The sequence below is a fragment of the Boleophthalmus pectinirostris genome, unplaced genomic scaffold, assembly GCF_026225935.1.
Source record: "Boleophthalmus pectinirostris isolate CB_2022bp ecotype Guang Dong unplaced genomic scaffold, ASM2622593v1 HiC_scaffold_2, whole genome shotgun sequence".
NCBI lineage: Eukaryota > Metazoa > Chordata > Actinopteri > Gobiiformes > Gobiidae > Boleophthalmus > Boleophthalmus pectinirostris.
The window spans coordinates 39,371,215-39,393,116 of NW_026571152.1; the positions used below are offsets into that span (position 1 = coordinate 39,371,215).

The window sequence follows — 21,902 nt, forward strand, 5'->3', positions numbered from 1 at the left end:
ACAGCCTCTCGACGCTTCAGTGTGAAAATTTTAATATATAAGTCACACCGGAGAATAAGTCACAGGAAACACCCAAACCATGAAAAAAAAAGTGCAACTTATAGTTCGAAAAATACGGTATATAAATGTTTATGTACAAGTCAGAATAAATTAGAAAAAATAAGTATGTAATATAACTTGTCAGCTATTTACAAGAAAGTCGTGTGTGTCCTCAGGCTTTAAACCTGCTCTGTCTCGTGTTTCAGTTCCTCCGATGCCGGACTACGGAGAGCTGTCCATCCGTTTTCCCAGAGACCAGTGGGAGTCTGCGCTCAAGTTCTTTCTGCAAAAGGAGCAATCTTAAAGTCAAAAAGTGCCCTGTGTAACTTTTCTGGTGTACACTCCGCTCAGTCCTCGGAGATTTTATTGCTTTACCTGGAATGTGCCAGAATGCGGTATAAGAATAGTAATATTAATCTATTTACATCAAACGAGCAGCTGACTCCACCAAGCGAAGTTACAACGCAGATCTATGGAGAGGTGAACACGCCCAGAGAAAGAACGCATATTTTTCAAGGTATTTTAGAGCAATAAAAACAACTTTACCTGAACAAACGCAAGACTGTTACGGTTAATTCAGGGTTCTCACAGTCATAGAAGTCCTGGAAAAGTCATGGAATTTTAGTATCTATTTCATGCAACTACAGCGTTCTGTTAAATTCTCATTAGGATATTATGATTATTTCCGAACGTCTGCATTTTTTGTTTAAAAGAGACGACAATAAATGCACTGACAGGATTTTGAATGTTAAAAAACTATTACCAAACCATAAGGTGAGTGGAAACGGTTAAAGGGACAGTTCGGAATTTTGGACATAGGACCTCATTTCCTCGTGAGCCAAAGTGTTGGAGACGTGTGGAGACACTTTTTTAAATATTCCATCCAGTCCTTGTATTTTCAGAGGTCGCTGGTGCTAGACTAGTGCATGTCAATGGCCGTAGTTATCCTGCCACTAAAAACAGTCTTACCCACTCCACAAAACACCCGAAGAAAATCTATTATTACCCCAGACTGTCCTTGTAAATGTCTGTGTTGATAGAATAATGTTTGAAATAAAACTAACCTTGCATCGCATGAATCGTCGCATGTTGAGGGACTATTTTCTCATATATCAGTCCGCCACTGCCGAACTTTCTATGAGTAAGGACAAGACATAAATCCTTCAAATTCAAGGTTGGTTTTTACTTCTAAAATTATTCTATTGACACAGACATTCACATGGACAGTCTGGTGTAATAATAGTTTTTCTTCGGGTGTTTTGTGGAGTGGGTAAGACTGTTTTTAGTGGCAGGATAACTATGGCCATTGACAAAGAAACAGCGACCTCTGCAAATACAAGGACTGCATGGAATATTTTAAAAAGTGTCACCGCACGTCTCCAACACTCTGGCTCACGAGGAAATGAGGTCCTATGTCCGAAATTCTTAACATTTCATATTTAGTCTGATCAATTCTACACATTTAGGTGCTGTAAAGTCATGGAAAATTCACTTTAGGTCATGAAAAAATGGAAAAGCTTTGAGATTTCATCAGTGAAAAAGAGCGGGAACCCTGTTAATCGCGTTTAGCTGTGGAATATTCCAGACAAAGCCACAATGTCATCACAGAACAGAGACGAGCAGGTAACGGACCCTCCCCGTAAAAGTTACACAGTGCAGCTTTAAACACACTACACCCTTCCACTTCTTTCCATAAAACGTTTTAGTTCCAAGTTTTGCCTTTGCACATCCACCTGTTATCCTGTTATTAAGCTGTTTAAATCATATACTGTTCAAAGCCTTGTGTTTATAGATTATACTGTTTTATTAATATATACGTTTAAACATGTTAATACTGTAACGATGAATGTTTTTAAGACAGTTTCTTGTCTTGCCTTGTTTGGAAAGTACTTAGTATTTTGCTGTATTCTCATGCTGTGTTCCCTTCGGTTTTGACTGCACTAAATAAACTTTAATTTATTGGTTTCTTTACACTTTTTATACGTGTGTTTGTACAAGAATAAACTAGTTTAGTGCTGAAATAAGTAGGAAAGCATGGATTTTAGGATTTATGATTCGTCATTACAAAACTTGGATCAAAAATAGGACAAAACGTGATTCATTTTTGTGTGTTGATTTCATAATCTCAACACTTCAACACAAATGGAAGGCGAATAAACTGGATCATCATTAGTGTATTTAGATTGCAGACGTTTTGGAGACGTTTTTTTCCTTTTGCGCATCCTTCACATCCTTTTTTGATCCAATTTCCTTTTTCTGTGATTACATTTTTAATCGGGTATTACCATTTGCAGTTATACAGATTAGACGTTACCCTTTTAGACCAGACAATGACACCGGAATCCTTTGATGCGCTTTTCTTTGTGTCCTCTACAGACAAGCAATCATCAGTTTGGGTTGGTTTGTGTCATAATAATAATATTGAGTAATAAGATAAAGAAACTAAAGACAAGCTAATTCATCTATTTACACAGGTGCAAGTTTTAAAAAAAAAAAACGTAACTGATTTGTTCTCAGAAACAACATTCTCTAACTTTTTTTCTCGTAACAACTGAGAATAAACATGCAATTTTTTCAGGGAAAGTGTCATTTTCCAGGCCTGGAAAAGTCATGGAATTTTGTAAACTCACTGAAAGTTTTGGAAAAGTGATGGAACTTTAGTATCTTTCACGCAACTACAGCGTTCATGAGGCTATTATGATTATTTCCGAACATCTGCTCCTTTTGTTTAAAAGAGACAACAATAAATGCACTCAGAGTATTTTGAATGTTAAAAAAACTATAATATTAATTCAACTGTTTACAAAAAAAAACAACGTAACAGTGATTTGTCATCTGAAACGGCAGTCCCCAACATTTTCTCATAAGAACCAAGAATAAACATACAATTTTTTAGGGAATAAACATACATTTTTTTCAGGAACCGATGGACGAGGGCGTGGTTAATAATAATAACACAAATTTTTTATAATTCAGAACCACAGTTTGAATAAATTGTCTTAATAATCATGCGTGCTGTTTAGTTTAATATGTATATTTTTAGAGTAAATATGTAAGTAAACACTAAACAAGTTTTGACTCTACTTCTCTGGGCCCAGTACTTGACTTTCTGGCCCGTGGTCCGGTTTTGGGCCTCGGACCGGTGTTTGTTTGGGAACTCCTGCTCTGAAATAAAAGAAAAATAATCAGTCAACAGTTTTGATTCCAATTCTGTTTTATTTATTTATAATCCAGACAATATTAAATCCACAGAACATGATTTCCTCATCATATCTTATTCTGTAAATGTAACTGGACTGAAACATGAACTAAGGTTATCAAACTCTTATTGCGTAAATCTATAATAAATATTTATAACTTTATATTTACATGTTGGGTGAACGCTTTTTTCCTCATTTTCACAAGTTCTGTACGTGTGTTTTGACGAGCTCCGGTGTGATTTTGATGTCTGACTCTTGAATATTCACCAGACTGTTGAGCTTTAAGTAAAAGTCTGTCTCACGTGGGACATAAACGAGACTCTGTACAGTGACAAAGTTTGACAGGGACGTTCACGTGTCTCCGGGGCTGAGGAGGAGGCTGCTGTGTGAGTCCGAACACAGAGATGCATCACTGCCCGAGGAGCTGCCCTGAGAGTCCGATAATGTCACCTGAACACAGAAACAGAGAGCAGAGTGATTGTTATTGTGTTTGTATGTCTCTTAGTTGTGTTGATTTGTCACAGTCACCTGAAAGATTTTAGGCTTGAACGCTCTCTGGGTGAATTTGTTGAAGGATTTCCAGAGGGGCTGGTGTCCGTGCTCCACCAGCTCCCCCTCCGAGCTCTCCTGGAGGTGGACCGGGCTCGTCACCGTGAGCAGCGTCCCCGTCAGGCCCTGCAGGCTCTAGAGTCAGAACGAGCCAGAAGAAACCATAAGAAACCATTACAATATTTCAGTGCTGAACCTGATCAAGAAACACAGGACAGAAACAGGACAATCAAAATAATAATAAATGAATTATAATATTTTGGAATATTCTTAATCAATAAAAAACACAGAGAGATTCTACAGTTGTAATAAGGTGTGGTCAATAAAAAGTATATACACTACCAGTCAAAAGTTTTAGAACATGACACGTTCTCCAGATTTTTACTGTTTACTGTTGATCAAACGTATTCTAAACTTTTGATTCATGAAAGTGTCCACCTTTGGCAGATTTAATAGCTGAACACACTCGTGGCTCGTTCTTTTTACAATAGAAATCAAATATTCTTCGGAAAGTTCTTCCCAAGTCTGTTGCAGAAGTTTCCAGAAATATGTGGCACTTGTAGGTTGCTTCACTCTTCTGTCCAGTTCATCCCAAACCAGCTCGATGGGGTTTAAGTCTGGACACTGTGCTGCCGGACACTTCATGTTTTCAAGTTTACCATCTTGTTCTTTTTTCCTGAGGTAGTTTTGTCAGAGTTTGGGCTTGTGTTTTGTTCTTTTATCTTTTTTTTTTTTTAACCTCTGTCTGTTCAGTTCTTACATTTGTACCATTTCAAGCTCTTCATTGGACTTGCATGACTTGAATTCCAATAAATAACTGAAAAAATTACAGTTGTGTTAAAACTTTTGACCGGTAGTGTATATAGAGTCTAAATCTAAACTATTCTCGGTGCTTGTACGGTCCGGGCCTCACCGGGAGCTCTCCCTGCTGCGGCCGCTGCAGCTGCTTCAGGAGGAGGCTTCTCTTTTTGTCTTTGCAGCGTTTGTTCTGGAACCACACGCGGATGACTCTGGGGCTGAGGCCGGTCATCTCCACGAGCTGCTCCTTCATGAGCGCGTCCGGACGCGGGTTTGCGTTGTAGCACGTGCGCAGCGTGTGCAGCTGCTTTTCGTTGAGCACCGTTCGCACGCGCGTGGACTTCTCCGAGGAGCCGTGCACGTGATGCCGGTGGAGGGGTGTGTGTCTCACCGGGACCGGATCTGTGGACGAACGCAGACTTTGGATTTGATCACTCAAAAAGGCTCCGTGACTACAAAAAACATTTAGAAAGGCCTAAAGAGACTTAAAGCACAAGGACAGGTCTCACACAGACACTATGAAAATAAACACAGGATGAAGATGAAGATGACAGAATGAGGAAAGAAATATGATAGGCCTATACGAGCTGAGCCAATTGCCTAATTCACAGGGTAATTGTTTTCACAATTTCTTTGACCCAAGAGCATCCTAAATTTGCAGATCTTATTTTTTTCTGCAATAATCAATAATAATAATAATAATAATAATAATAATAATAATAATAATAATAATAAATGCATTTGTCTACATCCATTATAATTATTAATATGAATAAACAGAATGATCATATCTGTTACCTGGAGGCCTGACGAGCGGCGGGCGCTCGTGCCTCACGTGCCCGGGGCTCACGCTCTCTTCTCGCTCCACCGTGGCCTCGTGGTCCGGGCGGCAGAGCAGCTCCTGGTCCCGTATCAAGAACTCGTCCCCTGGCAGGAGGGGTCTGCCGCAGATCGTACAGCGGAAACACTCCGTGTGGTACACGTTCCCGTGCGCTCTCATGACCAGGTCGTTGCTACCGACGGTGTTGTTGCACTTTGCGCATTTTATTCCAAATAACCTGCGAGTAAAGCAGGAGGAAACATTATTCCAGAAAACGTCCAGAGTGTATTAGACCTGAGGCCGGAGTCTTCCTACCAAATATAGTCCCTTTTGCAGTAGGTTTTTCCATTACGCACAAAGCACGTGCACGTCTCATCCAAGTACTGCCCGCACTGTGCGCACTTGAGGCAGGCGGCGTGCCACTCCAGGTCCGGGGACACGCGGAGGATGTACTGGTCGAGTATTTGACTTCCACAGCCCACGCACAGCGTCACTCCAGACTTCTCTGTGGTTCAGAAGACACATAAATGTGACTCCACTGCGATGTTTGAACGTGTTTAGACACAACAACTCTGCACAACACACGACACTCCTCAACTGTGTGTGACTTTTACGCACAACATAAAAGTTAAGAAGATAAAAGTAAAAGAAGAAAACGCACAACTGAGCAATGGTTTTAGGTTAATCTATATCCATCCATTTGTATATTTTAATTGTGTTGCCAAACTAAACTGTCAACACTGTGTCTGTGCCAAAGCCGGAACATTTTTACGCACTTTCATTTTGCGAGAAAAAAAAACTCCACAGACAATTACGCACGAATATTTTACTTACGTTTTGGATAATCCCCCATGTCACCCAAGTACAAAGTGAAAAGTAGAGCGTCCAGCATTAACAGAAGCGGTGGATCCGACCTCACACGGGGGGCACGAGGCGTCCAGCGCGCGCGACTTTCCCTTGTATCCGTGCGAGTGTGAAGCGGGAGGACGGCGCTTCTCCCGTGACGTGTGCGGCCTCTGACACTGCCCTCTGTGCCTCGCTGCTGCCAACATTTACTCCTGAATACTCAGCCTCGGTGTTTAATAACTTGTCCTAAAGCTGGAGTGTATCAGTGCAGAAAATGTGGACAAATTTTAGACAAATTAGTGCTCAAAGGACATTTTGTTTTTGCAGTGTTTGCTGCTGGGATTGGTGAGGTTAAATGGTAATTACGCAGTATAAAGACTCATGATCAGAACAAACTCAATGTGACTGAATAAATACATTAAATGCTATTTTAATGCCACAGAGAGGAACATTCCAGACAGAGCAAAATCATGTTCATGGAGACAAGCAAGTGGCGGGCTCCCCACAGAAAAGTGTAGAAGCGTATAGTGGACTTTTAAACAATATTTGTGGGTAATATTTTTGTTTTTCATTTGTTGATCATGTGACTCATATGGGATATATCGCAGTGTGTGCATATTGGTGTGTATATATATATATAAGATTTATAGAGTTTTCTTCTCATATATCAGACATGTCAAACTCAGGCCTGGGGTCCAAATTTGGCCCGCAATATAATTATATTTGGCCCGCGAGATCATATCAAACATGTATTAGAGCTGCCCGCCAGCTACAGATAGACTATAGAAACATTATTTATTTAAATTTTGTTATTATTTTATATTTAGCTTGTTCTGGATTCAATGTTTAAGCAAAACTATTATTAAACATTTATTTTAATAAAAAAAAAGGTTAAACATTACATACCTCAAAAGAAGAGAAAACATGAACATGCTGCTGAAATTGTTCAATAAATATTTAGTTTGGCCCACGACTTAGTCCCAGTTTTAAATTCTGGCTTCTGTGAATTTGAGTTTGACACTCTTGTATATATAATGTAAAATGTTGCACAACTTCCACTTGAAACTTCCAAGCTGCAGGCTACAGTTGCACCACCAAATAGTTTATCAGAAAATAATGACTCCACTTCCACAGCCTATAGGAGCTTGCCAGCAGAGGACCCTGAGGTGCTGGTTTTCATCGAGTTTCTGAACACTTGGCTGCAAACTACAAGAAGGAACCCAAAAGGATATAGGCTTAATTATCTGCAAAAAGGAGAGAGAAGATTTTAGGGTTCACAAACAAATTCCAACTGCTCCAAAGACAAAAGGAGAAAGAGAAGAAAGCAGCTCGTATTTGGACACAGAGATAAAGTACACAGGTTATATTCTCTAATCTATCTCACAGCATTTGGCATCTTTTTTTTCTATTTTAGTAACTCCAAACTAACTGAATCACACAGCCGCTGGACAGTCAACTGCTGAGATAAAAATGAGGTTTGAACTTGGAGCTCCCAAATCCAAACACATCAGTCAACACCGAAACACAACAATCAAACTGAGACTTTAAGCCCCGAGCATCTGCCTCCAGTCGAGTGATGACGAGCAGAACCCAACCCACCGGTTTGTACCGCTCTCTCAGATCAGCCTCGGTTTGTTTGGCTTGAGAAAAGTTCCTCATGGTGCTTCGTTTGCCAAAATGTAGAAATCCCAGATCATCCATTTACGTAATAATAATATCAAACAGAATATTAAATAACCCAAACATTTATGGTTAAAGTTGAAACAGTAAACTCAGCCAGTATACCCACATTTTGTACTGACATGCCAAGAATATGAACATGGAGGTTGGTTTTAAATGATTTAGGTTAAGATAAAAGACCAATAATGCTAAAAAATCTGATAAAAATAGACTAGTAAACAATTAAAATGTTAAAATATTTGTGTTACGGCCCCAGGCCTTAGTTGTAATATTTCTGCAGAGTTCTCTTGATTCCTGCTGCAGGAGTCCTGGTCTGTGATTGGTGGGGCAAGTCGACGCCCACCTCACCTGCAGCCACCTCCCCCTATTTAAGGAGATTGCCAGCACCTGTTTGGGGCTGCTGGCCTTGGTGGTCAGTCTGCCATTTTGGTTTTGTGTTTGTGTGTTAGTCTAGTTCTGTTTTGTGCCTTTTTTGATTTGGTCACTCGATTCTGTTTGTGGGTTTATGTGGTTTAATTTGGGGAACTTGTGTTTTAGTTTAGTGTGTGTCCCTAAGTTTTACCACTTGTTTTTTGTAAGCCTGCGTGACCCCTTTTCTGCCACAAAACTCTGTTTATTCTGTTGTTCTGTTTCTTAGTTTAGGTTGTTTTCTGTATATTTTTAGTGTTTTGTTAATCCTGGGGCTGTAACAATTTGTAGGCTACATTTTCCAGGATTAAATGGCTTGAATTTTTTTGGTGTGGGGTTCCAAAACAGCTTTTCTCAGTAAGTTTCTCTTACTGCTTTGACTTTTGACATTAAACTTATCTATGATGCATTTATCCAATCACAGGTATTTCTGATGTTAAAAATACCCAGAGAAAAACATGCTTCCTTATTGTACATGGGGTTGCCTCTTCACAGATCTGCAACCTGACCTGGTGATGCCACTTATTGAGTTCAAAATGTTTAATGCTGTGTTGTGGAACATACTTGGCACAAATAAATAAATAAATAAATACATGTATGTAACCTGCCCTCTTTCTTTGTTAAGTACAACAAGGAGGACAGAGGACACATGTAAATTTTTTCTTAGGACAATAAGGATGGGCCTTGCCTTATACAAACAGAACCTCCTGGATTCACAAGAGGCTGCACTAGCACTGACTAATACTGATTTTGCTGGGGTTTAGTGAGGATCAGATCAGAGACAAAGTCCCTTTAAGTGGATTCAGCTGAGTTTCGGCATTGGAACTAGCAACACAAATGAGAGACATGCGAGGGTCATTCTGCTTTCTGATTGGATATTTGTCTTGAGATATATGACGTACATTTGTGGTCATACCGATTTGTCAAAGTTTGATCTCGTCAGATCTCAGAAGCTCAGCAGGGCTGCACCTGGTTTGTACTTGGATGGGAGACCATTGGGAAATCAGGAGCCACAGTGGGGCGCCAGTCGTAAAAAACAAAACAACAACAAAAAAACAGTTTCCGTTGTGTCCTTAAGCAAGACACTTCCCCCACATTGCCTAATATGAAAACGGAGTGTGTGTGTGAGTGATGGTGGTGGTCGGAGGGACCAATAGCGCCGATTGGCAACCACGCTTCTGTCAGTCTGTCCCAGGGCAGCTGTGGCTACAATAGTAGCTTATCACCACCGGTTATGGAGTGATGGAATAAAGCTCTGTAAAGTGTCTTTGTGACAAACGTCTGTGAAAAGTTCTATATAAATAAAAAACTTACTTACATTTATATAATTATGCCTTATTTAACACCAGAATTTATTCAAATGTATTATTACCATTGCCATGTTACCATACATATTGTGATGTGTGAGCTACTGTGTCCAAATAACTCCCCTTATGTCCTTAAACAAATAAAGTTTGTTTAAGGACACAGACAGGTCAAGTTTATGAAAAAATAAAATAAAATACAATTAATAAAGCCTACAGTTAGTGCTTTGTCTAACAACAACAGTTTAAAGTATTTTAATGGGTATTTCGGAACTACAATTCTAGTATAAAAAAATAAAATAGAATAAAATAATAATATAATAATTAGCCAATAACGTCGTGGTTGAAGAAAAGTAGGACGGCCGCAAACCTCTTAATAGCTGTCAATAAAAAAATAATAATAATAAATAATAATAAATATAATAATAAAGCCTACAGTTAATGTTTTGTCTAACAGCATCAAAGGTTAAATTATTTTGGAGCTACAATTCCTATTAAAAAAACCCCAAATAAATAAATGACTAAAAAAAAAAAAAAGTAGGACGGCCCCAAACCTCTTAATCTCGCGAGAACTGTCATCACGTCCGACCTTTGGCACAGATCCCCGGATCGCGCTGTGCACAAGGACCAAGATGAACAGAGCTCTGAACAGAACAAACTTGAGGCTCCTGGTGAGAAAATATGACCTTGGGGAATGTGGTTCATCGTGACATTTTGTCTGCATGGATTTCAGATTAGAATAAACCCGCTGGAGCGTTTATATCGTGGCTCCGTTGGACAATATGGTTACACAAGTGCTACCGCGAGCTAAAGTCATGCTGTAAAAAGGGACGAAAAGATGAAATAACAGCGAAATAACGTCATGTTTTTGTCTTAATGTTAAATGCACCGCTCGTCTGACTGAACAAACTATCAGACTTATGTTTATGGTGTTTTATTGCGTTCTTATTCGCGTTGTTTTCATTGTTGATGTTAGCGCAAGCGGCTATGGTAGCAGTGTAGTTATGAAAACAGGTGATAAACCCTGGGCATTTGGCTACAGGGCATTTAAAGACCGATTTTATTAGTCCTGTTCATGTTTTTCACGTTTCTACTAACTTCTCAATGAACATTATGTTAGGATTTATTTTCCATTTTGTTTTTGGACCACATCACATCATGTCCAGTGAGGTCCAGATGAGACTGGTCCAGACCTGACCTGAGGTTACAGAACCTTGAACACCGCTGATGTGGCAAAGTGCAGCAGAAAGAGCACACAGTAGCCTTCAGTTTTCACCACGATGCATATACCTGAAATTTAAGAACTCTCCATGATGTTTACAGAATATAGTAAACAGATGTCCCAGTTTTGAGCCCTGTGTCCCCTGTCCCAGCAGATTTACCCAAAACTACAGATTTGTCAGAGTTTTATACAAGAAATGTCCCAGGTGTCCCTATTTTTGACCAATCTGATCCTTGCCAACAGTAGGGGTGTCCAAAAATATTGAAATATCGCTATATTATTGTTTAATGTGATGATACAGTATCGATATTGTGGACTTCTGTATCGATATATCACCAGGAGTATTTTTTGTTATATTTTACTAAATTATTTTGCTACAGAGCTACAGTTTTGTTTCTTGTTCAAGGGAAGGGAATTTGTTTATGTGACACATTTGTCATTTCTATGATTAAAATGTTTGTGTTTCAAATGAACTTTGCACAAGAAGTGGTTTAACAAAGACTTTTAGTATCACAGACATGATTTAGGCATTATTTTTCATTGAATAATATTGAATCAGTTTGAAATATATCGAATCGAAAGTGCATCGTATCGAGACATGTATTGTATCGTGGTCTATGTATTGAGGTACGTATCGTATTGACAGTTTCTTAATGATACCCATCCATAGCCAACAGTAAAGAGAGGCATAAATTGTTATTTGTTTAGGTAAAATACAGAAAAGCTGCTTAAAAATGACCAAAAAACAAAGAAAATGTGACTACTGAGTCACCTATTCGTCATGAATGGAATTTCTATAATTACACACTCCTTTTACAACCACAACAGACCGAGAGTGTCCCAGTTTTTTATTTTGATAATCTGGTCACCCTATTACAGAATCATTCAATCCATGAATTTATGCTGCCATTTATAAGATTGTTCTTATTGTTGTGTTTTCTGCAGTCGGGCCTCATTCACCGGTTTCAGAGCACGCTGGTGGTCGCGGAGCACAGCAATGACAAACTAACACCGATCACCCTCAACACCATCACAGCTGCCAGTAAACTCGGGGGAGAGGTGTCCTGTCTTGTTGCGGGGACAGACTGTGCGAAGGTGAAAAAGACAAAACAGACAGAGAGCTGATCAAACCCTGAATAACCTCTGTGTATTTATAATTTTCATCATTCACATCTCATTCTTGTGTTCTTCAGGTCGCAGAGGAGCTCAGCAAAGTCCAGGGAGTGAAGAAGGTTCTGGTGGCTCAACATGACTGTTATAAAGGCGGTCTTCCAGGTGTGTGATTCTCACTGTTGGGCAAGTTACTTCAAAACTGTAATGTGTTATTTATTTATGACTTGTTACTGTCATTTCAAAGTAATTTGTTACATTACAATATTATTGTATTTAAAATGCAAGGCATTACATGACTATTGCAGCTCTTTTAAATTACTCTCAACAAAATAGCTGTCGCCGATTGTCAAATCAATCAATCAATCAATCAATGAGCGAAGATGAGAAACTTTTGTGCCGTATATGGACTGAGCCGAGGACTAGGAATCTAGGATCGCCCCTGAGAGAACACTGAGCTCGTGGATTAGTGCGTCAGCAAAGCGCGATTGAGTGTCAGATGCGATTCACTCCGTGGACCATGGAGTTTTGTGTTGGTCCTTTCGCCCTCGTTCACCCAACAGTTTACGCGGATGCACCTCCGGGCCCGTCCCGACACTCAGAACCATAATGATGGTGTTTCACCTCTGCTGACATTACTGTGATTTTAATGAATTTGTTTAAAGAAAAACGAAAAACCCACCACTTCAAGCCAGGATACAAATGCATTGTGACGTGCTTTACTCACATTTGTACCAAGTAAAATATTATTTTTTTTCCCTGTAATGCCACATTACTGGGTTACAGCAAAAAGCAACACATTACAGTAATTTGTTACTTTTATAACGCGTTTATCCCAACACTGGTTATTCTGTAATTCTCATTTTAGCACAGGCAGTCAAAGAAAGCACATTTAAACTGAAAATGCTGTTTCTTTTCAGAGGAGTTGACTCCCCTCATTCTGGCCACACAGCAGCAGTTTAACTTCACTCACATTTGTGCAGGCGCGTCTGCCTTTGGAAAGGTACTTAAGTACATCATTTACATTTTTATTTATAGTCTTGTTTTTGTTCTATTTTCATTCATAACATGAACTGTCCTCTGTCTTTGTCAGAATCTCCTGCCCAGAGTAGCAGCCAAGTTGGATGTGGCCCCAGTTTCTGACATCATTGAGATCAAGGCTCCAGACACTTTTGTCAGAACAATCTATGCAGGTATTTTATTTTATTTAACACATTCACATGATTATTTAACATTGTTTAACATTATTTAACATATTCACACGAGCAGATCTTTGCATACATAACTCTACTGTGTGTGTTTGTGTTATTTAAAGGGAACGCTCTCAGTACTGTGAAGTGTAATGAGCCGGTCAAAGTGTTCACGGTGAGAGGAACGGCGTTTGAAGCAGCAGCAGCTGACGGGGGCAGTGCAGCGTCTGAAACTGGTATTTACCTTTAAAACATTTTCTCTGCATCTTAACTCTCATCACAGAACACTTTCATTCATATGTAACAGGGCAATACTGTCAATCCCACTGTTGCCAGTAGAGGGCAATACAGACAACAAAAGTGTTAAATCATTTTTTAATGCTGAAAAGTTAAAAATGCTTGAGCAAAAAGTGTTATCATAAAATTATTACCTTAACAGCTTTACCCCATTAGTGAAACATTATAGGACAATAATTAAAGCAGAACTATAATTAAAAACATGTTTCTCATTCCTGTTGCACAATGTCTTTAACAAAATAAAAAATAATTTGTTTAGTAAAATGTTTCTCATCCTGTCGTCAGTTCCTGCCTCTTCAGCGGTTGGCGTTTCAGAGTGGATCGAGCAGAATCTGACCAAGAGCGATCGCCCAGAGCTCACCAGCGCCAAGGTGGTCGTTTCTGGAGGTGGGATTTCTAATAAATACTTGGACACATTCATAGATTTATTATTTAATATTTCTGCTGACGCTGTTTGGTCTCTGTTCCAGGAAGAGGACTGAAGAGCGGGGAGAACTTCAAACTGCTGTATGATCTTGCCGACAAATTGAACGCTGCAGGTTTGTGATGTGACGCTGTTTTAATTTGTGTTTTAAATGTAAATAAACTCATCGTTCTTTTGTCTGTTTATAGTTGGCGCCTCCAGAGCTGCTGTAGATGCTGGATATGTGCCTAATGACATGCAAGTGGGACAAACTGGAAAAATCGTTGCACCGGTAAAAAAATCTTATGAATTAACACAGGGGTGTCAAACATACGGCCCTCCAAGATTTTTTATCTGGCCCTTGGATGATTTTCTACTCAAATATTTTCATTATATTTTAAAACCTAAAGACAGAATTTGCATTTTTTTTACACACCATTCACAGTCAAATCCTCTGATGTGCAACTAGAAATAATAGATTTACAGTTACTTCCTTTGTGAGCAGGTTTTCTCAGGAATGAACATTAATAAAACAAAGCTTCACTCAAAGCTAAACACACAACACACAAGCACCTGAATGACATTCTGAAGATAACAGCTACTCAGGACACGGTGCCTGATATTGATGCCCTTGTGTAGGCTAAAAGATGCCAAGTTTCAGAAGCAAATAGAAACCGTGACTAAATTCTATGAAATGCAAACAAGTTAATGTTAAAACACTGTGTTGAAATTGCATTTTAAAGTTTCAGGCTGTTCATAATATTATAATATTTTGTAAAAGAGTTCATCAATTAAAAAAGATTTCTGTAATAGATTTGTGTTTCTCTGCACAAATATTTGAACTTAATGTTATTTTTGGGGTTTATATGACATGAGTTTTCTGATCCGGACACTTTGGGATCAAAGTAGGTTGGATACGGCCCCCGAACCAAAATGAGATTGACACCCCTAAATGAACAGAATAGAACCAGCACTTTTACTGTTCATGATGATGTCAAGTGGCTTAAACTAACTGAGAAATAAATTATTAAAAGTCTCATATTACAGTATTTTATGATATATGTTCTAACGTTTCCTCGTTAAAAACAGACCTGGAGTTGTGTTTTAGCAGAGTTCTTCTCTCAAACAGAAAACACACTTGTTCCACTGTACAATGTTATGTGGAAACACAGGAAGTGCTCCACTGTGTTTTTAAACTCCATACACCTTCACTAGAATCATTTCAGCCCTGGAATTGCCAATCTCTACTAGACAAACGGTAAAAGGTAACTCTTAACTTAAACTACTGCTTCATGACATCACAAGGTGGAATAGAGCTATTTGAGTTTTGGGAATGATGACTCAAAACGTGTGTGAATCAAACAAAACACAACTTCAGGGATGTTTTTGATGAGGTAACAGCGCTGACTTAAAGCCAAGTCACATTTTGCCTCCTATAGGACCTTTTTAAGTACCAAGTGTTTTTGTTCACTCCTGACCTTGAGCAACAGAACAGTGAGAACTGAGACCAGTGAAGCTGACAGTCTGTTCCCGTCCACAGGAGCTGTACATCGCCGTTGGTATTTCTGGAGCTATTCAGCATCTCGCTGGAATGAAAGACAGCAAGGTATCGTATTTAACAAACACACATTTTAATCTCTCCTTTTTTGTTAATGTGCGTATGACAGGTTTTGATCATTCTCTAATTTTGACTTAATGTGGTGGGGTAATGCCTGTTGTAAATATAAATTATAGGTTTAAACTGATTAACAAGCAATTTGTGAAGAAAAGTTAAAAAATATGCTAAAAATTACAGGAAGTAGTGAGTTAAGTAGGTAGTAGTTAAGTAGTGTTTTTTTTTTTTTTTTTTTTTTTTTTTTAACGTGTAAATTGTTACATAATTTTTCATCAACATAATTTCAACAAAATAAAGGTGTTTTCTTATATTTTTATTTATATTAAATTCTGTGTACGTTTAAGGGGTTTTGACATATGGATGCTAGGTAATGGCCACGGAATTCTTTAATGTGATTTTTTTTAAACCTGAAAATGTGCACAGTTTTTTAGTAAAACTGTGTTTTAGTAAAATTGTCCAAACAGGTTGTCCAACCTGTCATAGACGCTTTTTAAAGTCATAATAAACAGCTTTATTGTCATGTTTTAGCCAGCGTTTTAAGTTGTTGTTGTTTTCAGACTATTGTGGCCATCAACAAGGACCCAGAGGCGCCCATCTTCCAAGTGGCCGACTACGGGCTGGTGGCAGATCTTTTCAAGGTAACGTCACAATATGAGGGACATTTTGTTGGGCTGAAGGTGACAAACCACACCCAGCATGTGTATTAATTCACCAACTCAAAAAGAAATCTATTTAAAATCAGTGTGCAACTCAACAGCTCTTCGCTGATTAGCCGGTGTGTAGTCGCTGGAGAGAAATTAAATTGAGTGGAGGCACTAGGTGGCACAGCCTGGCCAAGGGAATTCCACATTAGGAAGTAAAATGCAAAACTTTGAAACCTAAACAAGTGTCAAACCTTTTGTAAAATCTTAAATATAATGATCTTAACTCTTTAGTAAAATGAGTAGTGTAACCTGTCATAGGTGCTTTAAGACTGCAATGATAAGATATTAATTAGGGCTCGAACGATATGAGTGTTTTTGGGGTTTTTTTATGTGACATAACAATAAAACTGGCTTTGGTGTACCACTATAACAGCTGATATATTTAGTGATGTAAAAATTCACTGTAAATCTTCAGCTGACTATTAAACTTAGGTTTGGCTCTGTTAGATTTTAAATTGGATTTATTTAGGCTACTTTTATTGTTAATCTGCCTCTTTACAAAAGTGAAAAAATGCATAGCACACTCAGATGGCTGATGTCCAAACGATTATTTTATTTTTAAATAATGTTTTGGCAATAAAGCCTTCATCAGATAATTTTTCTTTTTCTTAATGTGGTCCAAAGTGAGAAAAATTATCATCAGCCATCTGAGTGTGCTGTGCTATGTGTTTTTTCACTTTTATATAGCTGCTCCTTGCTTTTGCACCTCTACAAGAACTTTGGAGTGTGTTTTCTGTTTCATTTGATTCTATCTCTTTGTGTCATATTTAAATCTGTCTGGTCCTAATATTAATGTTTTTTTTGTTTTTTTTTAGGCCGTCCCAGAGATGACTGCAGCCCTGAAGTGATGCAGTAAAATGTGAATAACCTGGGCATTCACCTTTGTCTTTTCTGAAATCTGAGAGGAGCAGAGCAGCGGAGAGCACAGCTCCACCGAAAGGACAAACCGACTCCTGAATCATGTTCTCTGTAGATGATTTTAACAACTGTATATATTTAATTCTATGTGAAACGTTAAAATAAAAGTACAATTTCTTGGAAAGATGAACAATTGTGAAAATGTCCTCACATGATCCCCTCTCTCCCTGCTGTAATTTCTGCTTAAACGTGCACTGTGTAACTTTTCTGGCTGCGCTCGTCTCCATGGAGATATTACTCTTATGTAAATAAACTTGGAGATCACTTTGGAAGCAGGTTAATGGTCATATCTGTGGAGAGGCGAGCCCGTACAGGGTAAGAATACATGTTTTCTCCATGGTGACAAGCAAGTAAAAAACCCTCCATCTTAAAAGTTACACAGTGCGCCTTTAATTTACAGCCTGGTTTTTCTTTTTCAATGCACAGAACTCTGCTTTAAATTGCAGCTCCATTTTGGGTTTTTCTAGTTTACTGCTAATAAAAAAAGGTTATTTAATACAAAACGATGACTCTTTTGTTTCTTTAATCTTTATTCACATTTGTATTAAATCCCTGTACAGTCTTGTTTTTAGTGAGTATGGGAAAAAACGTTAGAATAAACAAGAGAAATTGGAAATATTCTGGAACAACTCAAGACATCCATGCTTTGAAATGTGAGCGGTCAGCAGCAGCTTCCAAGAGTTTTGAGTTTTTGAGTTTTGTCGGTAACGATGATCTGATCTCTGTACAGCTAAAGGACGTTAAACAAGCAGGTGGAGACTGTTTTATGGCTCAATTCTTAATGCAGGTAGGTAGTTTGTAGATTCAATATCATCCCTCAGTCCATCGCAAAAAGAACAAATCAATTCTCTCGACTGGACAAAAGTTACGCTGCAAATTTCTTTGAGCTGGCCGAGATTTTCAAACTTATATCAGGTTATTCATCTTGTTTTCAGATTTATTATCGGCTTACTAATTCTAAGATGCTTAATTCTGGTCTAGAGGTAGTTTATTTTAAGATAACTTGTCAAGTAAAATTAAAATCTTGCTGCATGGACTGATCATTTCACAGCTTATAAATCATTTTCTGATGGTCAGGGTTCCCACGGTCATGGAAACTGAAATTGTCATTTTCCAGGTCTAGAAAAGCATAAACATAAAACATAAAAATCATAAAATAGCAGTAAATAAGTAAAATAAATCAAGTAAATAAATAAAACACACACAGGAGCACACAACTCACACGGTGTTAAAAGACAGAGAGTAAAACTGGGTCTTAAGACGAGACTTAAAGGGACAGTTTGGAATTTTGGACATAGGGACCTCATTTCCTCGTGAGCCAGAGTGTTGGAGACACTTTTTTAAATATTCCATCCAGTCCTTGTATTTGCAGAGGTCACTGGTGCTAGACTAGTGCATGTCAATGGCCATAGTTATCCTGCCACTAAAAACAGTCTTACCCACTCCACAAAACACCCAAAGAAAAACTATTATTACACCAGACTGTCGATGTGAATGTCTGTGTTGATAGAATAATTTTTGAAGTAAAACCAACCTTGCATTTGAAGGATTTATGTTTGAGCAGCAGCAGTGAGTTGTGCTTCCTGATAGAAAGCTCGGCAGCGGCGAACTGATATATGAGAAAATAGTCCCTCAATGTGTGACGATTCATGCAATTGCAAGGTTACTTTTATTTCAAACATTATTCTATCAACACAAACATTTACATCGACAGTCTGGTGTAATAATAGATTTGTTTCGAGTGTTTTGTGGAGTGGGTAAGACTGTTTTTAGTGGCAGGATAACTATGACCATTGACATGCACTAGTCTAGCACCAGTGACCTCTGCAAATACAAGGACTGGATGGAATATTTTAAAAAGTGATCACTAATGTTCTGCTCCTGTGTAAATGTCAGTGTTGTTTGTCATGCTTGTGTGTTTGTCTATTGTGACGTGTTTTATGTTCTTATGTTTTATGTCTCGATCTCTTTGACCTGCCAGGGACTACAGATAAAAAGTAGCCTTTGGGCTAATTCTGGTGTATTTACAAGTATATGTTCATGAATATGCATTGTCCCTTTTAAATAAATAAAACTAAAAAAAAAAATAAAAGTGTCTCCACACGTCTCCAACACTCTGGCTCAGTAGGAAATGATGATCTATGTCCAAATTCCAAACTGTCACTTTAAAAGAGACGACAATAACACTGACAGGATTTTGAATGTTAAAAAACTATAATCCCAAACCATAAAGTGAGTGGAAACAGTTAACATTTCAGATTAAGCCCTAAAAGTCTGATCAATTCTACACATGTAGGTGCCGTCATGGAAAATTCACTTGAGGTCATGGAGAAGTCATGGAAAATTTTTGAAATTTTGTCAGTGAAAAAGAGTGGAAACCCTGTAATAGATTTAAGTGTTTATATCTTAAGCTTTTTTTGCAGTGTGTATTATTATGAAAGATTCACCGTGTAACTTTTTAATTAGGGCTTCGTCACCTGCTTGTTTCCATGGATACGTCATCACTCTGCCTGGAATGTTCCACAGTGTGACATTAAACCACTCTACATTTATACAATTACAGGTGGTTTTAGAGCTCAAAAATACCTACAAAAACAGACATTCTGACTGTGAGTGGGGTCGCCTCTCCACAGATCTGACCTGTAACTTGGTCTGGTTTGGTCTCTGTGAAGATAGAAAGGTTTAAAGCCATACTGTGGAACATTCCAGACAAAACAATGGAGAAAAGCACAGTTTTTGTAAGTGTTTCTGAGCTGTAAAACCACCTGCAATTGAAAAAAAAAAGAATAAAGTCGAGCTGTTTAATGTCACACTGTGGAACATTCCAGGCAGAGCATTGACATATCCATGGAAACAAGCAGATGAAAAGTTACACAATGCAGCTTTAAAGCACTGTCCACCTGTAGTTTGAGCAGAACTCTTTAATCTAAAACTTTTGTCCAGTTAACAGAATTGATTTTATTATTTTTTATTCTTTTGTTCTATATCCCCCGTATGGCACATGAACGCACCAACACCGCAACCGAATAAAATAAAAGAATTTCCACAAAATTCAGTCAAGTCGACGTGATCAAATGTTCGCTGAAGTTACAAAGAGCTCGTTATTAATAAAATCGGCATCTAAATTGTTAAAAAGTGTATCAAATGAGCCAAAACATCTATGCAGCTTCATGAAATTTCAATAGAAATCACATGTAATTTTCATCCAAAAACCTTCATTTTGTCTTTTTTTGTACATTTAAGTTGCATTGTGTAGCTTTTCTGGACCAGGATCCATCACCTCAGCTGCTTGTTTCTATGGAAATGTCCTTGCTCTGCCTGGAATGTTCCACAGTATGACTTTAAACAGCTCTACTTTACATTTAATCAATTTCAGGTGGTTTTAGAGCTCATAAATACTCAGAAAAACAGATATTCTAATTGTGAGATGGCTTAATTCTAGTCTAGAGGTCGTTTATTTTAAGATCACTTGTCAAGTAAAATGATCTCGCTGCATGGACAAATCATTTCACGACTTGTAAATCATTTCCCGATAGATTTAAACATTTATATCCTCAATTTTGGCCAAGATATTTGCAGTGCAGCTCTGACCTGTAACTTGGTCTGGTTTTATCTGCATGAAAATAGAAAAGCTTAATGCCATACTGTGAAACATTCCGGACAAAGCAATAACATCTCCATGGAGAAAAGTGTTTGATAGACGCTTCACCAGAAAAGTTACACAATGCACCTTTAACTTCTTGGGTTCTTTTTAAAAATAATACAGTGGGAGGTGCATTTTACCTTGTTGACATATTTCGGCTGCTGCTCTGAGCATTTTCAGGCCTGTCATTGGTGTTGACGTGTCGTATTTCGCTCTACATGTGGGCGTGGCCAGCCTGGTCAGACTGCCCACGCCTCCTACTGACCACGCCCCCTGTCGCCTGGTGGTCTCTGGCGGGAGGCGTTTACGAACCATATCCAAATCTCTCAGTACGATATATAACTCTTATTTTTTCTTGTAGTCTTCCCTGAAATGAAGCAAAGGATCATGGTCTTTGTAGTTCCCTCTGCTCTATTGCGGCGCTAAAAAGATCATTTAAGCAAACAGACTTGTAATTCGATTTATTGTGATGACCCACGATATTATTTTAACAATATCCAAATCTCTTGCTACGATATTTTCACGATATGATATAAATGTGAAGGCGACCAAATTGTAAATATGTTACTTTTTCTTCTTGAAATGCCCTGACAAGTCTTTGGTTCTGTCATAATCCAAAGAATTAAGATTAAAAAGTGCTTAGAACAGTTATTTCTTCATGTAGTCTGCACTGAAACGGAGCAAAGGATCATGGTCTATGTAGTTCCCTCTGTTTTAGCTTTTGCTGCACCGTAAATATTAATTTAAGCAAAGAGACTTGACATTATTGTGATACATTATGATATTCCGGTTATTGTTACATCCCGAGTGTCTACGGGAAGTAAATAAAAAGTTGATATACACGGCTGGTCACCACCAACACCAGTGACAGTTCTGAAAATGCCTCACAGCAGCAGTAGCCAAAACGTCAACAAAGTAAATACATCTCCTTGGCCGCATCTCATTTCTCTTTCCTCGCTTCCTTCTCGTTGATTCCTCTCCTCGATTGTGAAGAAAACGGGTGAGGAAGTCCCACTCAGAGGAGACACAGAGAAGAGAGAGACTAAAATTACCCTGTAGAGAGGACTACATGAAGGAATTACTCTTTCTGGACTTTTAAATCAATGTCAGATCACTGTTTGGTTTCAGATAAATGTGTTTGAAGATTTTTTTTAAG

General features: G+C 38.4%; 3 protein-coding genes across 5 annotated transcripts in view; 2 read left to right on the forward strand and 1 right to left on the reverse strand.

Annotated features, from left to right (window-relative positions):
- scaper (S-phase cyclin A-associated protein in the ER) overlaps positions 1 to 1,012 on the forward strand; it is a 46,521-nt gene extending 45,509 nt beyond the window's left edge. For both annotated transcript variants that reach the window (XM_055155594.1, XM_055155595.1), the window contains exon 31: positions 246 to 1,012. In XM_055155594.1, the coding sequence (XP_055011569.1) occupies positions 246 to 343 (98 nt within the window). In that variant the 3' untranslated portion in view covers positions 344 to 1,012. The remainder of the gene's footprint in view (positions 1 to 245) is intronic.
- Positions 1,013 to 2,724: 1,712 nt separating this feature from the next.
- LOC110156550 (insulin gene enhancer protein isl-2a-like) lies at positions 2,725 to 6,372 on the reverse strand. 2 transcript variants are annotated; one of them, XR_008632415.1, is made up of 7 exons: positions 6,241 to 6,372; positions 5,722 to 5,911; positions 5,385 to 5,644; positions 4,702 to 4,988; positions 3,768 to 3,923; positions 3,409 to 3,689; positions 2,725 to 3,204 (listed from the first exon to the last, which is right to left on the reverse strand). XR_008632415.1 is itself a non-coding variant. In XM_055155605.1 (6 exons), exons 1-6 carry the CDS (start codon positions 6,296 to 6,298, stop codon positions 3,591 to 3,593), a joined length of 1,050 nt encoding a protein of 349 aa, XP_055011580.1. In that variant the 5' UTR covers positions 6,299 to 6,372; the 3' UTR covers positions 3,262 to 3,590. The 2 variants fall into 2 exon arrangements, 1 of the variants encoding a protein (XP_055011580.1); XM_055155605.1 differs by lacking the exon at positions 2,725 to 3,204 and having other exon boundaries at positions 3,262 to 3,689.
- A 3,832-nt stretch (positions 6,373 to 10,204) lies between these two features.
- On the forward strand, positions 10,205 to 17,606 carry etfa (electron transfer flavoprotein subunit alpha). The gene is made up of 12 exons (XM_020920742.2): positions 10,205 to 10,315; positions 11,812 to 11,961; positions 12,060 to 12,141; positions 12,897 to 12,979; positions 13,070 to 13,169; positions 13,292 to 13,402; positions 13,749 to 13,850; positions 13,934 to 14,002; positions 14,076 to 14,158; positions 15,407 to 15,472; positions 16,039 to 16,119; positions 17,001 to 17,606. Exons 1-12 carry the CDS (start codon positions 10,277 to 10,279, stop codon positions 17,031 to 17,033), a joined length of 999 nt encoding a protein of 332 aa, XP_020776401.1. The 5' UTR covers positions 10,205 to 10,276; the 3' UTR covers positions 17,034 to 17,606.
- Positions 17,607 to 21,902: the final 4,296 nt, after the last annotated feature.

What these genes read in the sequence shown, in the direction of transcription:
- etfa (XM_020920742.2), top strand. Translation starts at nt 10,277, where the DNA reads ATGAACAGAGCTCTGAACAGAACAAACTTGAGGCTCCTG. An exon ending in CAAGGTGGTCGTTTCTGGAG is followed by an intron (nt 13,851 to 13,933) that starts GTGGGATTTCTA and finishes TCTCTGTTCCAG; the next exon opens with GAAGAGGACTGAAGAGCGGG. An exon ending in CTGGAAAAATCGTTGCACCG is followed by an intron (nt 14,159 to 15,406) that starts GTAAAAAAATCT and finishes TCCCGTCCACAG; the next exon opens with GAGCTGTACATCGCCGTTGG.
- LOC110156550 (XM_055155605.1), bottom strand. Translation starts at nt 6,298, where the DNA reads ATGCTGGACGCTCTACTTTTCACTTTGTACTTGGGTGACATGGGGGAT. An exon ending in TGCAAAAGGGACTATATTTG is followed by an intron (nt 5,645 to 5,721) that starts GTAGGAAGACTC and finishes CTTTACTCGCAG; the next exon opens with GTTATTTGGAATAAAATGCG. An exon ending in TCAAGCCTAAAATCTTTCAG is followed by an intron (nt 3,690 to 3,767) that starts GTGACTGTGACA and finishes TTCTGTGTTCAG; the next exon opens with GTGACATTATCGGACTCTCA.